Raw genomic sequence first — 17,500 nt, 5'->3', positions numbered from 1 at the left:
GATCTACACACCACAACATCTTCACATCTCTCTACACATTTGTTTCACAATATCCTCACCTCAACCCACACCTCCTGGACACCATGCTACATCTCCACACCTCCACACACATCCACCTGTATCCAATACTAGTATCTGGGACACAGCCTTGTGTGTGTATGTGTGTGTGTGCAGGTGTGTGAGCGTAGTCTCCGCCCGAGGCCGCAGGAGGAGCAGTCTCTCCACGAACTCGTGTTAGCTGAAATTCGTCAGGAACACAAACTTCGTCCAGTGGGGAGGCGGAGCTCCAAGAGACGTGCGTCAATCACTCCTCCTTTAACCAATCAGCAGTCAGTCAGGCTCCGCCTCCATTCTGTGTGTGTTATCAGTCCCGTAGTGCAGCATGTACCCTGTTCAGTGGTGTGATGTGTGTGCGATGTGATTTTGATGTGATGTGTGTGTGTGTGTGTGTGTGTGTGTGTTTTCATCAGTGTTTGTGTTTCTCTCTCCTCAGCGTTTGGTTCTCTCCCATGTCTCGCTCCCTCAAATCACTGTGACCTCAAATCTACTTCCTGTATTGACCTGTCAATCACAGAAGGTGGGCTTCGGCCTTTTTCCCGACCTCGCGTGCTGCTTAAAGCCCCCACACTCGCCGAGATGGAGGAGATGAACCTGTTTGAGGTATGTGTGTGTTTGTGTGTGGAATTATGGGCGGAGCACTAGTCACCTTCACACTCTTGACTCCGCCCCCTTTCTTAGTGTTAAGAAGCTTTACATAATAACCTGACAGCCTTCTCTGCAATGCTTTTTTCCTGGATGTGTGTGTGTGTGTGTGTGTGTGTGTGTGTAGGATGAGGACTCTCCTGATGGTGGGGAGTGTGTGGAGAGTATGATGAAGCGTGATCGTTCATTCTCGGAACACGACCTGGCCGAGCTGCTGCAGAGTGAAACGAACGAGACAAGCGCATCGTACACACGAGAAAGAGAAAGACCTCGATCGTACACACACTCTGGAACCACACACACACGCCCACAACGAGGTTGGAGCCCAAAACACACACACACACAAAGCGTAGAGGTAGCAAAATTCAATCTAAAATGCAATATTCAAAATGGAAATGTTTTTCTGTAAATTTCTTTTGCACTAAACTTTGCAAATATGGTAATGGAAAATGTATATTTAAATACAGAAAGACATGTTTAGTTTAAATATTGCACTTTAAATAGAATTTTGCTTCCTCTATACTTCCATATAAAACTGTATCATTTGTATCGCTGTGTTTGTTGAAGTATCTTTTGCACTTTCTCTTTGTCACCAGTAGGAGGAGACAAAAACATGATGTCATCACAATCCAGTCTACAACCGTATCTGATCTTTCGCATTACACAGATATCATGTGTGTAATTATTCTCTAGCTTTGCTCTGTTTGCAGCTTCTATGCCTGAGATTGGCTGGTCCCATGCGTCTTCTGCTTGTCGCTCTCTCAGCGAGGTGGAGGAGATCAGCGAGGCTTCGGCACCGTCCAAGAGCCCCAGCGCTAACCAGTGGATGGTGAGCACCTACATGCTCCGCCCCTTTACATACCTAAGTAGAAAGTAGACATGCTTAATCCACTGAAACACACCATTACACATATTCATTTCTTACCCACCCATAACTCCACCATATTCACCTTGGACCACGCCCATGTCCCTGACCCACTCAGGAGGAGTTCAGCCACCCAGTGGAGAGTCTGGCGTTAACCCTTGATGAGGTCATCAGCGTGCGCCGTGTGCTGGTGAAGGCAGAGATGGAGAAGTTTCTCCAGAGTAAAGAGCTTTATAACAATTTGAGGAAGGGCAAGGTGAACACACACACACACACACACACACACACACACACACACACACACACACACACACACATATATATATATATATATATATATATATATATATATATATATATACATGTAACACACTTATATTTTGTCATCCAGCCCCACATTTATGTGTGTGTGTGTGTGTGTGTGTCTGCCTGTGTCTGTGTGTGTGTGTGTGTGTGTGTGTGTGTAGGTGTGCTGCTGCTGTAGGGTGAAGTTCCCCTGTTCTCTTGGCCTTCTACTTGTCTGCTGTGTAAAGGTCAGCATGATGTTGGCTTTTGGTTTCAGTTCAATATTGTGTTTCCTGAAAGCGGTTGGTTTTCACACTGTGTGAAAGTGTTTTATAATTCAGTTGATCTACAAGACAACCATTATTGAAACTGTGTGTGTGTGTGTGTGTGTGTGTGTGTTTTACACATGCAGGTCGGTGTGTAGCTCATGCAGTGCAAAGGTATTCCAACTTTCATATCTCAGCTTTACACACACACTGTTTTAAAATGATCTGTGTGTGTGTGTGTGTGTGTGTGTGTGTGTGTGTGTGTGTGTACAATAAAACATCATGTGTTTCCTGAACAGCGACTCTCTTTATAGCAGGCACACATTGCGGTCAAAACGTGTGTTTGTTGTTTTCCTGGATGTGTCATGTTGCCACTGATGTGTGATTGACCTTTTTGTTCCTGTGTGTGTGTGTGTGTGTGTGTGTGTGTGTGTGTGTGTGAACTTGACTCTTCTTTGAACACATACTCTTTTCTCCCACGTAATAAAATGAAAAGAAACTGTGAGCATGATGATGATGAAGATGATGATGGCTGTGTCCCAAACACTGGCAGAAGTAACAAGTAGTGTTCTCATTAAAATGAACTCATGGTTTGAACCAGCATGACAGCTTTATAACATTTGGGACAGAGCCTAAATATCTGCTATTAACCCTAGATGTTAAAATAAGGCTTGTGTAAGCTGTTATTCATGTTAGCATGTGAGGTAAAGTTCTGGTTTAACGGTTATCTGTTTCTATCTCAGATGAAAATGCCATCTAAGAAGCTAGCCCACATCCCAGTGTATGCTGTGGGTTTCCATAGCAGCCCGAGGAACCACAGCCAGCGCAGCGACGTCTACAAGTGAGTCTAGCTCGTGAAACTATTTTATACCGTCATCAGAAACGCAAATAACCCTAGAGGATGAATTACTAAGAAAATTGGTCCATACTGTTAAAAACACCGTAATTCTACTTCTGTGTGAAATGATGGTTTGTGTCTCAGGTCTCTGCGCTCGCTGTCCCGCGCTGTCGAAGACGAGTTCCCGTACCTCTACGTCGCGGGCTGCACTCTGAGAGATGTTTGCGCCGAATGCACCAAGTTCATCGCCGATGTTGTTTCTTCCAGCCGCCGCAGCCTCGACATCATCAACAACACACCTAAAAGAGAGAAGCCACACCCTCGTCCCAGCTCTCATTACTCCCTGATGCCCCCTAGAGGCAGATTCGATGTAGGCAATGATTGACCGAGCGAGCGGTGTTGTGTTGCTTTGTTGTGCTGCTCCTTTGCAGACACCTGAATTGTTGGCCCCGCCTTGGAGACAATGATGTCAACGATCTGGACCTCTACACACCTCTCTTCACAGGGTGAACCTTTGACACTACAAGATAATGGCTGAGTTGCAGTTCTGAATGCTTGGTGCTGTTTTGCTGATTCCTTAGCCACGCCTTGCCACACCCCAGACTGCAGTCCCCAACCTCGGAGTCAATTTATAATAGTATGCTCTGCCCAGACAAGAATATTCCTGAGGTTCTAGTCCTTCAATCCAACCCCTGATGTACTCCTGGTTCTTAGCCACATCCAGGTTTTTGTTAGCATTGCTCCGCCCAGACACTGGGACACGGCACCACCATATTATTGCCTGCATTGTGACCGTTGACCCTTGTGGCAGTTCAGGAGTGCTATCTGAGCAAATACTTTATATATATATATATATATATATATATATATATATATATATATATATATATATATATATACATGTAACACACTTATATTTTGTCATCCAGCCCCACATTTATGTGTGTGTGTGTGTGTGTGTGTGTGTCTGCCTGTGTCTGTGTGTGTGTGTGTGTGTGTGTAGGTGTGCTGCTGCTGTAGGGTGAAGTTCCCCTGTTCTCTTGGCCTTCTACTTGTCTGCTGTGTAAAGGTCAGCATGATGTTGGCTTTTGGTTTCAGTTCAATATTGTGTTTCCTGAAAGCGGTTGGTTTTTCACACTGTGTGAAAGTGTTTTATAATTCAGTTGATCTACAAGACAACCATTATTGAAACTGTGTGTGTGTGTGTGTGTGTGTGTGTGTGTGTGTGTGTTTTACACATGCAGGTCGGTGTGTAGCTCATGCAGTGCAAAGGTATTCCAACTTTCATATCTCAGCTTTACACACACACTGTTTTAAAAATGATCTGTGTGTGTGTGTGTGTGTGTGTGTGTACAATAAAACATCATGTGTTTCCTGAACAGCGACTCTCTTTATAGCAGGCACACATTGCGGTCAAAACGTGTGTTTGTTGTTTTCCTGGATGTGTCATGTTGCCACTGATGTGTGATTGACCTTTTTGTTCCTGTGTGTGTGTGTGTGTGTGTGTGTGTGTGTGTGTGTGTTTTTGAACTTGACTCTTCTTTGAACACATACTCTTTTCTCCCACGTAATAAAATGAAAAGAAACTGTGAGCATGATGATGATGAAGATGATGATGGCTGTGTCCCAAACACTGGCAGAAGTAACAAGTAGTGTTCTCATTAAAATGAACTCATGGTTTGAACCAGCATGACAGCTTTATAACATTTGGGACAGAGCCTAAATATCTGCTATTAACCCTAGATGTTAAAATAAGGCTTGTGTAAGCTGTTATTCATGTTAGCATGTGAGGTAAAGTTCTGGTTTAACGGTTATCTGTTTCTATCTCAGATGAAAATGCCATCTAAGAAGCTAGCCCACATCCCAGTGTATGCTGTGGGTTTCCATAGCAGCCCGAGGAACCACAGCCAGCGCAGCGACGTCTACAAGTGAGTCTAGCTCGTGAAACTATTTTATACCGTCATCAGAAACGCAAATAACCCTAGAGGATGAATTACTAAGAAAATTGGTCCATACTGTTAAAAACACCGTAATTCTACTTCTGTGTGAAATGATGGTTTGTGTCTCAGGTCTCTGCGCTCGCTGTCCCGCCGCGCTGTCGAAGACGAGTTCCCGTACCTCTACGTCGCGGGCTGCACTCTGAGAGATGTTTGCGCCGAATGCACCAAGTTCATCGCCGATGTTGTTTCTTCCAGCCGCCGCAGCCTCGACATCATCAACAACACACCTAAAAGAGAGAAGCCACACCCTCGTCCCAGCTCTCATTACTCCCTGATGCCCCCTAGAGGCAGATTCGATGTAGGCAATGATTGACCGAGCGAGCGGTGTTGTGTTGCTTTGTTGTGCTGCTCCTTTGCAGACACCTGAATTGTTGGCCCCGCCTTGGAGACAATGATGTCAACGATCTGGACCTCTACACACCTCTCTTCACAGGGTGAACCTTTGACACTACAAGATAATGGCTGAGTTGCAGTTCTGAATGCTTGGTGCTGTTTTGCTGATTCCTTAGCCACGCCTTGCCACACCCCAGACTGCAGTCCCCAACCTCGAGTCAATTTATAATAGTATGCTCTGCCCAGACAAGAATATTCCTGAGGTTCTGGTCCTTCAATCCAACCCCTGATGTACTCCTGGTTCTTAGCCACATCCAGGTTTTTGTTAGCATTGCTCCGCCCAGACACTGGGACACGGCACCACCATATTATTGCCTGCATTGTGACCGTTGACCCTTGTGGCAGTTCAGGAGTGCTATCTGAGCAAATACTTTATATATATATATATATATATATATATATATATATATATATATATATATATATATATATATATATATATATATATATATATATATATATATATATATATATATATATATATATATATATATATATGTATGTATGCCCTGACACGCCCCAGGCTGCAGTCCCTGCCCACTTATCCAAGCTTATAATTTACCAGCCTGTCTTGCTTCCTGGCTTTGTCCCCTTAACCTTATATTGCTCCGCCCATGCGACAATGTGCAACACCATATTGGTTGGGTGTTTTCATTGGGGACACACATTTAAGCCACGCCCTTGATGATGTGATTATTAGTTATTCTAAACAGCATTTTCCTGCCTGGCCTATTAAGGACACGCTCTATATGAGAAACAGGAAGTGGAAAAAGCAAGTTTATTGCCTTGGATTTATAGCTTGAATGTAGTGTTCACTTCACTAATAAAGTTCCTAAGCAGATTAGAGACGTGATGAAGATGAGGTATGCTACAAAAAAGCCTCAAGCTGCTCTGTAGCACAGGACTGACGTTCTGAAATCACCTGAATGCCATTTAATCGGTTTATTCTGTTTTGTTCTGCTGAAGGGCAATCAGAAAAAAAATACATATATAAATATATCCCACACGGAACCTGAGACTACTGCAGTACGTTATTGCAATCTACTGAACGCAGATGTCGAGTTTATTGCACTATAAAGTGAGTGAATGTATCCTGGAGAAAAGCCTGTTTAAAAATATCAGAGAGACACTGTACAGCCATGTACACAATCACCACCTACCCAAACATCTACTCCTCCACACCTCCACTACCACTCCTCTATTCCTTCCAACTCATACATCTCTCCTTTACCCATTCCTCCACCCACCTCAGCACCACACATCTCCATATTAGAGCCATAGATAGAGCACCAATAATGTATTCAAATACAAAGAAGAACGCTGAGAACATTGTTTCTAGAACCTGCTGAACCATAACACTCATCTGATCAAGGGATCGAGACAAACTATTCAGAAAGCATTACATCCGATGACTGGATATATGAGGGACATTGTGGTGATTTTTGAAACTTTTTTGGGTTTGAGTTGTTAGCTAAAGTAAACTATCGGCTAATTTAAAGTGGTAACTACAACATATTCCGTATTGTAATTCTTTACAGTCGTCAGGAAAAGGTTTGAAACTTTGAGTTACGACCAACTGAGCTGCTGTTCGCTAGCTAGCTTAGTGTTAGCATAAGTAGCTAATGTATGTTACTGAAAAAATAGAAATCAACATTTCCACTCAAAACAAAACAATTTTTAAGAACAATTACTCCTCTCTGTGATGTTCTCTATAGTGATAACCATCGGAAAAAGTGCCCTTTTTGATTCCTTAACTTTCCAAATATTTTTCAATCAAAGTATTTGCTAAAATCACAATATCACAATTTTTATGAAATGTGCTGTTGGAAATGTTACTATTTTGGTGTCATGTTTTATTCATTAAGTTGATTTCTGGGTTATAATAACAGAACAACCTCAGGGCCGTGTGTCAGGGCTAACATTGGGGTGAAAAGCTGTACCTCAGCCACTAGAAGGCCTAAGAGAACATTTGGCTTCCTGTCACAATGTCCAGTCATATATACACTCACTGGGTAATTACACAAGACTGTAGTAAGTACACAGTGTTAAAGAAAATAACATGGAATCAACCAGAAGGTCAATATTTACCTTAGATGTGTCGATAAGTTCCTAAGGAAATGCTTTGTTCAGTAAATATTACACTGTAATTAGGCGTAGCATCGACTGCTTACCTTGTTAGCTTTAAACGTGACGCTTTACAACAACGTGCTCCACTCTCACTTAGTCGGAAATCGGTGAAGATTCAGTGATGTGCACTCTGTTCACTATCTCGGGCCCTAATAAGGAGATATATGTTTCAAACACACACACACACACACACACACACACACACACACACACACACACACACACACAGCTGAGATCTCCACTCATGGTGTGTTTTGCTTTTTTTTGTAAATGCTGCATATCTGCAATAAATCACTTCCGAACTCGTGTGTGTGTGTTAGTGTGTGTGTGTGTGTGTGTTTGAAAGGTGAAACAGAGGTTACACATGTCCTCTGTAAGCGTAACCCAGCTGTGTAAAGCGAACACCACTTCACTTAACACCATCGTTAGAACTGAAACACAGAGAAATGTTTATCTTTTTTAAAGCTGTTTATCGTTATCGTCTGCATGCTCGCTGTAGAGAAGATTTTAACCTAAACTTAAACATTCCAGAAAGAACAAACGCGTCGAATGTAACCACATTAATATCGGCTTGCTGGAAAACCGGAAAAAAAAATAGGACGAGCAAAGCAAAAACAAAAATCCACTGAAGTCACCAAGAACATTAGTAATGTGAGATTTCTCAGTTTGATGTTGCAGCTGTAAAGCACCTCATGAAGATAACGCCATTCACAAGGGGGCGCTATGGCAGTGTAGTTACCAGTACAAGAAGCTAGCTAATCAAAAAAGTGTTCTTGTTAGTGCTGGTTAGCTGCATATCAAGAAAATATGATCATATAACCCCGATCTTATCGTCCCTACATTGGCTTCCTGTTAAGTTTCAAATAGACTACAAACTATTACTTCTCACTTATAAAGCACTAAATGGTTTGGCTCCCATGTTTCTCTCCAGTCTTTTAACTTGCTACAATCCACCACGCTCCCTAGGATCTCAAAACTCTGGACTTCTAGTAGTTCCTAGAATAGCAAAGTCCACTAAAGGTGGTAGAACATTCTCACATTTAGCTCCTAAACTCTGGAATAGTCTTCCTGACAGTGTTCGGGGCTCAGACACACTCTCCCAGTTTAAGTGCAGATTAAAGACGTATGTTTTTAGCGTGTTCTTACACATAACACACATCACATCATAACCTTGTGCTCCAGAACATCTGATCACATGCACATTATCAACTTGTGCTGTTAATATCATGAACAGCAGCTACGCTAATTCCTCTCCACTGCTTCTCTTTCTCTCCCCATCCCGAGACACCCTGAGGTTTGGCCAGCTCCAGTCACCTCCCACCATCTTGATGATTACGGACCTTTGAAGAAGTAGATGCCGAACTCGCAAACATCCCGAACCATCTAGAGACGTACCAGTGCCATTTGGATCCCGCTACATGTGTTTTGACATTGGACCTCCTGGAGTGTTTAAAGGCTCTGGCATGGAGAAGCTGATGCTGGATCTGTGGTGATCACAAATGCTGAGCTTATAAAACTCGGAGCTACTAACCATATAGACTGTATAAGACTGCAGAAAGAACATCACTTATAATCTTATACTCCAGTGCTCATGTTAGTTCTCACTCTCCAGTGTTCTGTATTGTTGAAAGATTTATGATCAAACTCTTGATGTCACCCAGATGAGGATGGGTTCCCCTTTTGAGTCTGGTTCCTCTCAAGGTTTCTTCCTCATTACATCTAAGGGAGTTTTTCCTTGCCACAGTCTCCACGGCTGCTCATCAGGGATAAATACACACCGTTCACCATCACTGTTGATTTGTGTAAAGCTGCTTTAAGACAATGTCTGTTGTGAAAAGTACAATACAAATAAACCTGACTTGACTTGACTTAGCTACAAACATGAATCGCTATCTACATACGTTTTTTTTCTGTGCATTGCAGTTTTCCTGGGGATTTGAAATGAAGGTAAATTTTGAGTTTTTTAATTAAATTCTACAGGAAAGAAAACGCAAAAGTATAAACGGTTGACAACCTTAACAACTGTTTTAATCTGTTTTGGTGTCTTTTCTCACGATGTCCAGCTTTTCATGAAAAGTCCATCTTGTAAATGTCCTTGAAAATGTATCTGCTATCAGTTTCTTCTCCTCTGTCAGCTATTTAATCCACATGACTATATTTTAGCTTGTGCAGTTTGCTATAGATGCGGTTTGTAAGCTCAAAGAACCTGAAAATTCTGACCTAATTGGACACATTCTAGAGGGCCCTAAAGTCCCAACTCGAAATCTGATTGGCTAATCCAACAGCTTCAACCAACATGTACCTTCAGCTACAGGTGCCCACACAGTAGATTCCTACCCAGGCACATGTGATGTGACGCTGAAATATGATTGAAAAAAAACTCTGATATAAATAGAAACTACACGAAGCAGAGCGATCGAGAGAAACTCTATGAAATTAAGAGAATTGACTATTGGGAATAATTGAATACATATTCATGGAAAATGAGTTCAGACACACAGAAGGTCGTTCTGACCCTGACGGCTCTTCACTGCAGAGAACGTTTCATAAAAAGTTGAGTTCAATATGTAGGAAGGAGGGAATAAAAACGAGTGAGTGAGTTGGGATTCTGAAGTAAACATCCTGCAACAAAGACGAGAGACATCACAGAGCATGTCCTCAGAGCATGTCCTCAGACTATGTCCCCAGAGCATGTCCTCAGAGCATGTCCTCAGACCATGTCCCCAGAGCATGTCCTCAGAGCATGTCCTCAGAGCATGTCTCCAGAGCATGTCCCCAGAGCATGTCCTCAGAGCATATCCTCAGAGCATGTCTCCAGAGCATGTCCTCAGAGCATGTCTCCAGAGCATATCCTCAGAGCATGTCTCCAGAGCATGTCTTTAGAGCATGTCCCCAGATACCTGACACTGAGCCTGTATCATAGATGCACAACATCTGTGTTGTCACGTGTAACAATAGCTTATTGTGATGTTTATTCACAATTGAATCGAAAAACACATTAAAATATAAAATAAAGTAAATGAGTAAAACACACGCTGCTCTCGATTGTATCCATTTTTTTTATTTAAAACATAAAGATCTAAAAGAAGAAACAGGTAGATGAAACGTCTACTCGCTTAAATTCATTTCCTAATTTTGGTCTTGGCTTCTTTTCCTGAGGAGATCTTTTTTTGCACCATCTTACATTGCAGTGTGGGGAAATAATCTGCTGATGAACGCATGCACATTAAATATACAACCAAAATCAGAGTGCATTGTGGGTATAATCAAGGGAGTGAATGTAAATTGTTCACTTAGAATTTGGACACCATTACTGTAGAACATGGCTGACATTTATATAGATATAGTGCACTATATAGGAGAAAGAGAGTTGTTTGAGACGCAACTTAGCAATAGCATGTCCTCAGAGCATGTCCCCAGAGCATGTCCCCAGAGCATGTCCCCAGAGCATGTCCTCAGTGCATGTCCTCAGAGCATGTCCCCAGAGCATGTCCTCAGAGCATGTCCCCAGAGCATGTCCTCAGAGCAGATTTTCTGGTGGTTTTGAGCTGCATATTGGACACAAAACAACTTAAAAATGTGTTATAAATACAAACCCGATTCCCAAAAAGTTGGGTCACTGTACAAATTGTAAATAAAAACAGAATGTAATGATGTGGAATTTTCAAATTGTAATATTTTATTCAGAATACAACATAGACGACGTATCAAATGTTTAAACTGAGAAAATGTTTAATTTTAAGGGATTTTTTTTTTTTTTTTTTAAGGGAAAATAAGTTGATTTTAAATTTCATGGCATCAACACATCTGATCAAGGCTATGTTTACCACTGTGTGGTGTCCTCTCTTCTCTTTATAACAGTCTGTACACGTCTGGGGACAGAGGAGACAAGTTGCTCAAGTTTAGGAATAGGAATGTTGTCCCATTCTTGTCTAATACAGGCTTCTAGTTGCTCAACTGTCTCAGGTCTTCTTTATCATCTTCCTCTTTATGATGCACTAAATGTTTTCTATGGGTGAAAGATCTGGACTGCAGGCTGGACATTTCAGTACCCGGATCCTTCTTCTACACAGCATGATGTTGTAATTGATGCAGTATGTGGTCTGGGATTGTCATGTTGGAAAATGCAAGGTCTTCCCTGAAAGAGACGACGTCTGGATGAGAGTATATGTTGTTCTAGAACTTGGATATACCTTTCAGCATTGATGATGCCTTTCCAGATGTGTAAGCTGCCCATGCCACACGCACTCATGCAACCTCATACCATCAGAGATGCAGGCTTCTGAACTGAGCGCTGAGAACAACTTGGGTTGTCCTTGTCCTCTTTAGTCCGGATGACATGGCGTCCCAGTTTTCCAAAAAGAACTTCAGATTTTGATTCGTCTGACCACAGAACAGTTTTCCACTTTGCCACAGTGCATTTTAAATGAGCCCTGGCCCAGAGAAAACACCTGAGATTCTGGATCATGTTTAGATACGACTTCTTTTTTGACCTATAGAGTTTTATCTGGCGACGGCGAATGGCACGGTGGATTGTGTTCACCAACAATGTTTTCTGGAAGTATTCCTGAGCCCATGTTGTGATTTCCATTACAGTAGCATTCCTGTATGTGATGCAGTGGCGTCTAAGGGCCTGAAGATCACGGCATCCAGTATGGTTTTCCGGCCTTCACCCTTACACACAGAGATTGTTCCAGATTCTCTGAATCTTTGGATGATATTATGCATTGTAGATGATGAGAACTAAAAACTCTGCAATTTTTCTCTGAGAAACTCCGTTCTGATGTTGCTCCACTATTTCTCACCGCAGCATTGGGGGAATTGGTGATCCTCTGCCCATCTTGACTTCTGAGAGACACTGCCACTCTGAGAGAGTCTTTTTATACACAATCAATGTGTAGCTCTCATGAAATCCAAAATTAGCCAGTATTTGGCATGACATTTCAAAATATCTCACTTTCAACATTTGATATTTTATCTATATTCTATTGTGAATAAAATATAAGTTTATGAGATTTGTGAATTATTGCATTCCTTGTTTATTCACAAATTGTTCAGTGTCCCAATTTTTTTGGAATCGGGTTTGTATATCAATCAATACATACATTCTGATCAACTAAAAAGGGCATGATTACATAAATACCTTTCATTTATTTTGACATTACCATTCTTTATTTGGGCATTTCTGCATTTTCACACTGATTTATTTATTGCTAATACACAGCAGTGAGTTCATTACCTTAACATCTGTTTAACAGTAGTAGACGAAGGACACAACGCATGTAGTCGAGTTAAAGTAGAGACATTCAGTAAAATGTGACTCCAGTAAAAGTAAAATGTCCCTTTAAACTTTCACTTGAGTAATAGTACAAGATTTTTTGCCTTCAAATGTAGTTAAGTATCCAAAGTAGTGATTTATTATAACTCTAATGTTCCTGTTATCATTTTTATCACAAGATTCTTCACTTAATCACCTCAGTTTCTGTGTAAAGACTCGAATGTGACTCTCAGCACACTGATCTATTAATAGAATGATATTAAAGACTCAAACACTGATTGATTTCTATTATAATTATCATGAACACAAAACCTTCTTTAATAAAACATGCAAATGAGGTCACGTGTGTTGTGGTGAGTTCGAGTCTGGAGTTTCTTCATCATTTATTCCTCTCTAAATGTTCTGCTTGATGTTGAACTGATGCTGAACCGTATGTTGGTGATCAGTAGATGCACCGAGCGCCGATCAGAACACGTGTAAAACAGAGCGTGCGCTCGATCCTGATTGGTGACTCGCTGCGAGTTTCACCAGTTACGTTTTTATCCTCGTAAATAAAAATACACGACTGATTTCACTAAATGTAGTTGAGTAAAACAGTAAGATATTTGAATTGTAGTGAAGTTAAAAAGTAAAAGTTTCCCCAAATATAAAAACTCCATTTAAATATAGATACAGTTAAATTATTAATGAGTTTCCTTAGTGAAATATGTTTATTTAAACCAAACCAAACTAAACTAAACTAAACTAAACTAAACTAAACCAAAACAAACCAAACTAAACAAAACCAATCTAAACTAAACTAAACCAAAACAAACCAAACTAAACAAAACTAAACCAAACTAAACCAAATGAAACTAAACCAAACTAAACTAAACCAATCTAAACTAAACTAAACTAAACCAAAACAAACCAAACTAAACCAAACTAAACTAAACTAAACTAAACTAAACTAAACTAAACCAAAACAAACCAAACTAAACAAAACCAATCTAAACTAAACTAAACCAAAACAAACCAAACTAAACAAAACCAATCTAAACTAAACTAAACCAAACTAAACCAAACTAAACCAAACTAAACCAAATGAAACTAAACTAAACCAAACAAAACTAAACAAAACTAAACCAAAACAAACTAAACTAAACTAGCAGCTTTGTTTGTTTGTTTGTTTGTAATTCTCTTAAGTAGGCTGATGTCTTTTAAGTTTGTAATTTAGTGAACCAGTGCTGATTTATTTATTATTAAAGACTCAGAACACGTTTGTAAGTCGCTCTGGATGAAATGCAGTAAATGTAAATGCAATATTTTAACAGTTTTTAAAGCTGAAATCTATAATAATCCTCTTTTTCATCTTGTGATCAAAGTTTTAGTGAAGTATCTGTGATTTTACTTCATCACTGTGAACTTTTTATTATTGTTTTGATGTAAATCTCATTGAAAGTGGTGACATAAGTACAATTTCACACCGAAAGCGGATCTGACCAATCAGAGCTCGGAGTTCAAAGTGGGCGTGTTTTTCTCACTCCCTCGCTGTGTGTGTGTGTGTGTGTGTGTGTGTGTGTGTCAGTAAGTGGGAGTGTCGTGGTGAGTGGATTCAGTGCAGTGCGCAGTACAGAGGAAAAACCAGTGTTTCAAAACTTTATAATAATTAATCATTATTATAACTATTACAATGATTATTACTTTTTAAAAAGTTTTGACCCGAACATGGCGATCTGGACTCGAGCGGAACGGAACGGACAACTGGACCTGCTGCTGCGGGACCGCTGGATTCGGGTTACGGCGGAACTCACGCGCGAAACTTTGACTTTGACGACCGAGTGCGAACCGACCGGGACCGAGTGCTACAGTCACGCGCCCGGGACACGACCCGCGGTGGCTAACGGGACCGGGACCGACATCGCGAACCAGAACCGCGAGCAGAGCCCGAATTTATCCGGAGAACAGAACCACTTTAAACTGGGCGGAAGTAACGGAGCATCCGGAGAGCACAACATCCACTACAGCAAGGCAACACGCGACAACGGAACCAGCTCCTCTGAGCTCGGGAGTCCCGCTTCGAGCTACGGAAGTCCCGGGTCAGGGTTTGGTGATACCAGTCCATCATCTTTATCAGAGCTGGTCCGGAAAGTTCGGGTGGTTAAACATGAATCGGGCGGGTTGGGGATCAGTATTAAAGGAGGGCGGGAGAACAGGATGCCCATCCTGATTTCTAAAATTTTCCCCGGACTGGCAGCGGACCAGAGCCGGGCTTTGCGGGTCGGAGACGCCATACTCTCCGTGAACGGGAACGATCTCCGCGAAGCCACGCACGACCAGGCGGTCCAGGCTCTGAAGAAGGCCGGGAAGGAGGTGACGCTGGAGGGTAAGAGGATCACGCGAGCCCGGGGATTTAGTCAAGGCCTCCGCGTCTCAATAGCACAACCAGTAAAAAACAACCGCGTACTAAATAACACTTATCACCCTAAACTCACCCTAAACTCACCCTTAACTCACACTTAACTCACACTAAACTCTTTACACTTCCCCAGTCAGAGTACTGCTGTTACATACTAATTAGAAAGTTAGTACGCGGAACCGCAGTGAAAGTGAAAATAACCTGATTATAACTATGAGACTCTCCTCAGATCACTGTGTGTATTCATCAGGGGGGATGAGGGGCTCACTTTCATATCTTTAATATTTATTAAAGTATCTGTAAATTATTTAAAGTTATAAAAAGCATATTTTAAGTACAGGAGTAATCGTTCACACTATAGTAGTTGTCAGTGCTACTTCAGGAATAAGCAGGTAAAATCAAAGCAAATCGGACACCCCTACACTGGACTGTACCATTTCATAATGCGACCGTTCATTTTGCAGTGATGAGATTTTGATATCGCGATATATTAATACCGCGATACACTTTAGAATAATCAGGAAAAGGGTCATTTTTACTTACTTTAAAATAATTCTGATTTGAAAATGGATGTATTATCTTTAATTATACCAGATTTCTGTCTTTTTTTTTTTTTACTTGATGCATTTTTTGTGAAAGTTGGAAACCACCATTAGGCTCTGAAATTTTTTGGTATTTTTGCACCCAGAGTCTGATTTACATATCTACTTAATGATTCCTTCACTCAGGCTAATCTAATTTATTCCAATCTAAATAAATGTGTGTGTGTGTGTGTGTGTGTGTGTGTGTGTGTGTGTGTGTGTGTAAGATTGATGGTCATTAGCAGCCGTGTGTAAATGTGCAGCAGGAATGTGTGTGTGTGTGTGTGCGCGTGTGAGATGTTTAGACAGACTTTATAACACTTTGCTGTCGGAAAGCGCAGTGTTTACGCACAACTCCGTTCCAAAAATCCTCCGTCGATAAACTGCTTGGACTTTGTGGAGTTTTATTTCACACCACACACAGACGACTAAATGAGAAGGAAAAGTCTGGATGAAATTCAAACGTACGTGACATCCGTCTTTAACTCGGATCATTCATCACACCATCGGAATTAGTGGATTTGAACGATACATCATGTATAAAAACACAGGATCGGAATAAATCTGTAACAACATGCTTGGTCAGGTGTATCCTAACACACACCTGTACAGCACTAAAAGTTTGAAGGACGGATAAAAGGGTGTGGCTGAGAAGTGACTGGTTCCCAGATACAGAGTTCCCAGTCATGTGACCTGCTAATGATGAAACGTGGCCACGCCCCCCTACAAGCTCTTTGACAATAAACAACAAGTTTGTATTAAAATGAGGGGTGTGTTGAGGGTGCTGTACACACACACACACACACACACACACACACACACACACACACACATCCTTTTGTTTATTTATTATCTCCACACAGAGACACAAATGGCTCTTTTCATGCCACTGAGTCTGAAGTGAGCGATGCACAGCCACGCTGAGTCACTCTGAGAAAACCACTACAGGAAGCAGAAAGAACCCCTAAACACTGTGCAGTTTGGGACGTGTCCTGTTAGTAGTACAGAGACGCATCACTGTGCACAGTAAGTACCAGAACTGAATTTGGTTCCCTGGATTACAGGAGTCATGTGGGTGGAGAAGGAATAAGTTCTGGATTGTGATTGGTCTGCTGAAGTCATCATGGAAATTGTCACTTGGTTGTGTCCCAATTTTTACTATAATATAGTGTAATGTGTATGAGATAAATACAGTGTAAATGTTTATTTACAGTATCGTTCACTAGTTAATGTGTCATTAGTGTACTATTCAGATCTAATTAGGGGCGGAGCTTAGTGGAAAGACCGATCATGTGGCGTTTATCATAAAGTAGCGATGTCATCACAAACACGTTGCTATGGAAACTCTGCCCACTTTCACAAGAAGTGTACGGTGTGTGTGTTAATGTTTAATGTTCCTTTTATAGTAAGAGTGTTAGCGTGTGTGAACCGATGTAGAACGGCGCAAGTTTCTCTGTGTGTGTGTGTGTGTGTGTGTGTGTGTTTGTGTGTGTGTGTGTGCGAGGTTAATGTCTAACACTAACGAGAAACAGACGTGCTGTGAGAATACTGTGTTTGGAGCTAGTCCACAACCAACGCCGACACACACACACACACACACACACACACACACACATATCCATTTAAGGCTGAAGAGATGATCTCCATTTCTATAATTTAAAGTTCTAGTTTTATAGATTTTCAGTGCCATCGGTTTGGGGGCGGGGCTTCCTGTGAGCATGATGTAATACTGTGTGTAAATAAACACAGCTTTGGACCTGTTTCATC

General features: G+C 41.4%; 3 protein-coding genes across 4 annotated transcripts in view; all 3 read left to right on the top strand.

Annotated features, from left to right (window-relative positions):
• Window positions 1-5,499, top strand: part of spire2 (spire-type actin nucleation factor 2) — a 10,467-nt gene extending 4,968 nt beyond the window's left edge. The window contains exons 7-16 of one of the 2 annotated variants that reach the window (XM_046850398.1): window positions 175-295; window positions 494-660; window positions 830-1,019; window positions 1,413-1,531; window positions 1,686-1,823; window positions 2,035-2,065; window positions 3,984-4,024; window positions 4,199-4,228; window positions 4,787-4,884; window positions 5,026-5,499. In XM_046850398.1, the coding sequence (XP_046706354.1) occupies window positions 175-295; window positions 494-660; window positions 830-1,019; window positions 1,413-1,531; window positions 1,686-1,823; window positions 2,035-2,065; window positions 3,984-4,024; window positions 4,199-4,228; window positions 4,787-4,884; window positions 5,026-5,269 (1,179 nt within the window). In that variant the 3' untranslated portion in view covers window positions 5,270-5,499. Of the gene's footprint in view, window positions 1-174; window positions 296-493; window positions 661-829; window positions 1,020-1,412; window positions 1,532-1,685; window positions 1,824-2,034; window positions 2,100-2,262; window positions 2,293-2,861; window positions 2,960-3,100; window positions 3,123-3,983; window positions 4,025-4,198; window positions 4,229-4,786; window positions 4,885-5,025 lie in introns of those variants that run through there. The other variant, XR_006925936.1, reaches the window with a different exon arrangement.
• The window catches only part of chst6 (carbohydrate sulfotransferase 6), a 33,915-nt gene that overhangs the window by 16,259 nt on the left and 156 nt on the right, over window positions 1-17,500 (top strand). The gene's annotated exons all lie outside the window — the stretch shown is intronic.
• The window catches only part of sntb2 (syntrophin, beta 2), a 9,559-nt gene continuing 6,365 nt past the window's right edge, over window positions 14,307-17,500 (top strand). Inside the window, exon 1 of the mRNA XM_046850399.1 lies at window positions 14,307-15,119. Within this exon, the coding sequence (XP_046706355.1) occupies window positions 14,462-15,119 (658 nt within the window). The 5' untranslated portion in view covers window positions 14,307-14,461. The remainder of the gene's footprint in view (window positions 15,120-17,500) is intronic.

Source organism: Silurus meridionalis, chromosome 5, assembly GCF_014805685.1.
Source record: "Silurus meridionalis isolate SWU-2019-XX chromosome 5, ASM1480568v1, whole genome shotgun sequence".
Taxonomy (NCBI): Eukaryota; Metazoa; Chordata; class Actinopteri; order Siluriformes; family Siluridae; genus Silurus; species Silurus meridionalis.
Note: the sequence above shows the minus strand (reverse complement) of the source record. Positions and strands in the feature narration are given on the sequence as shown.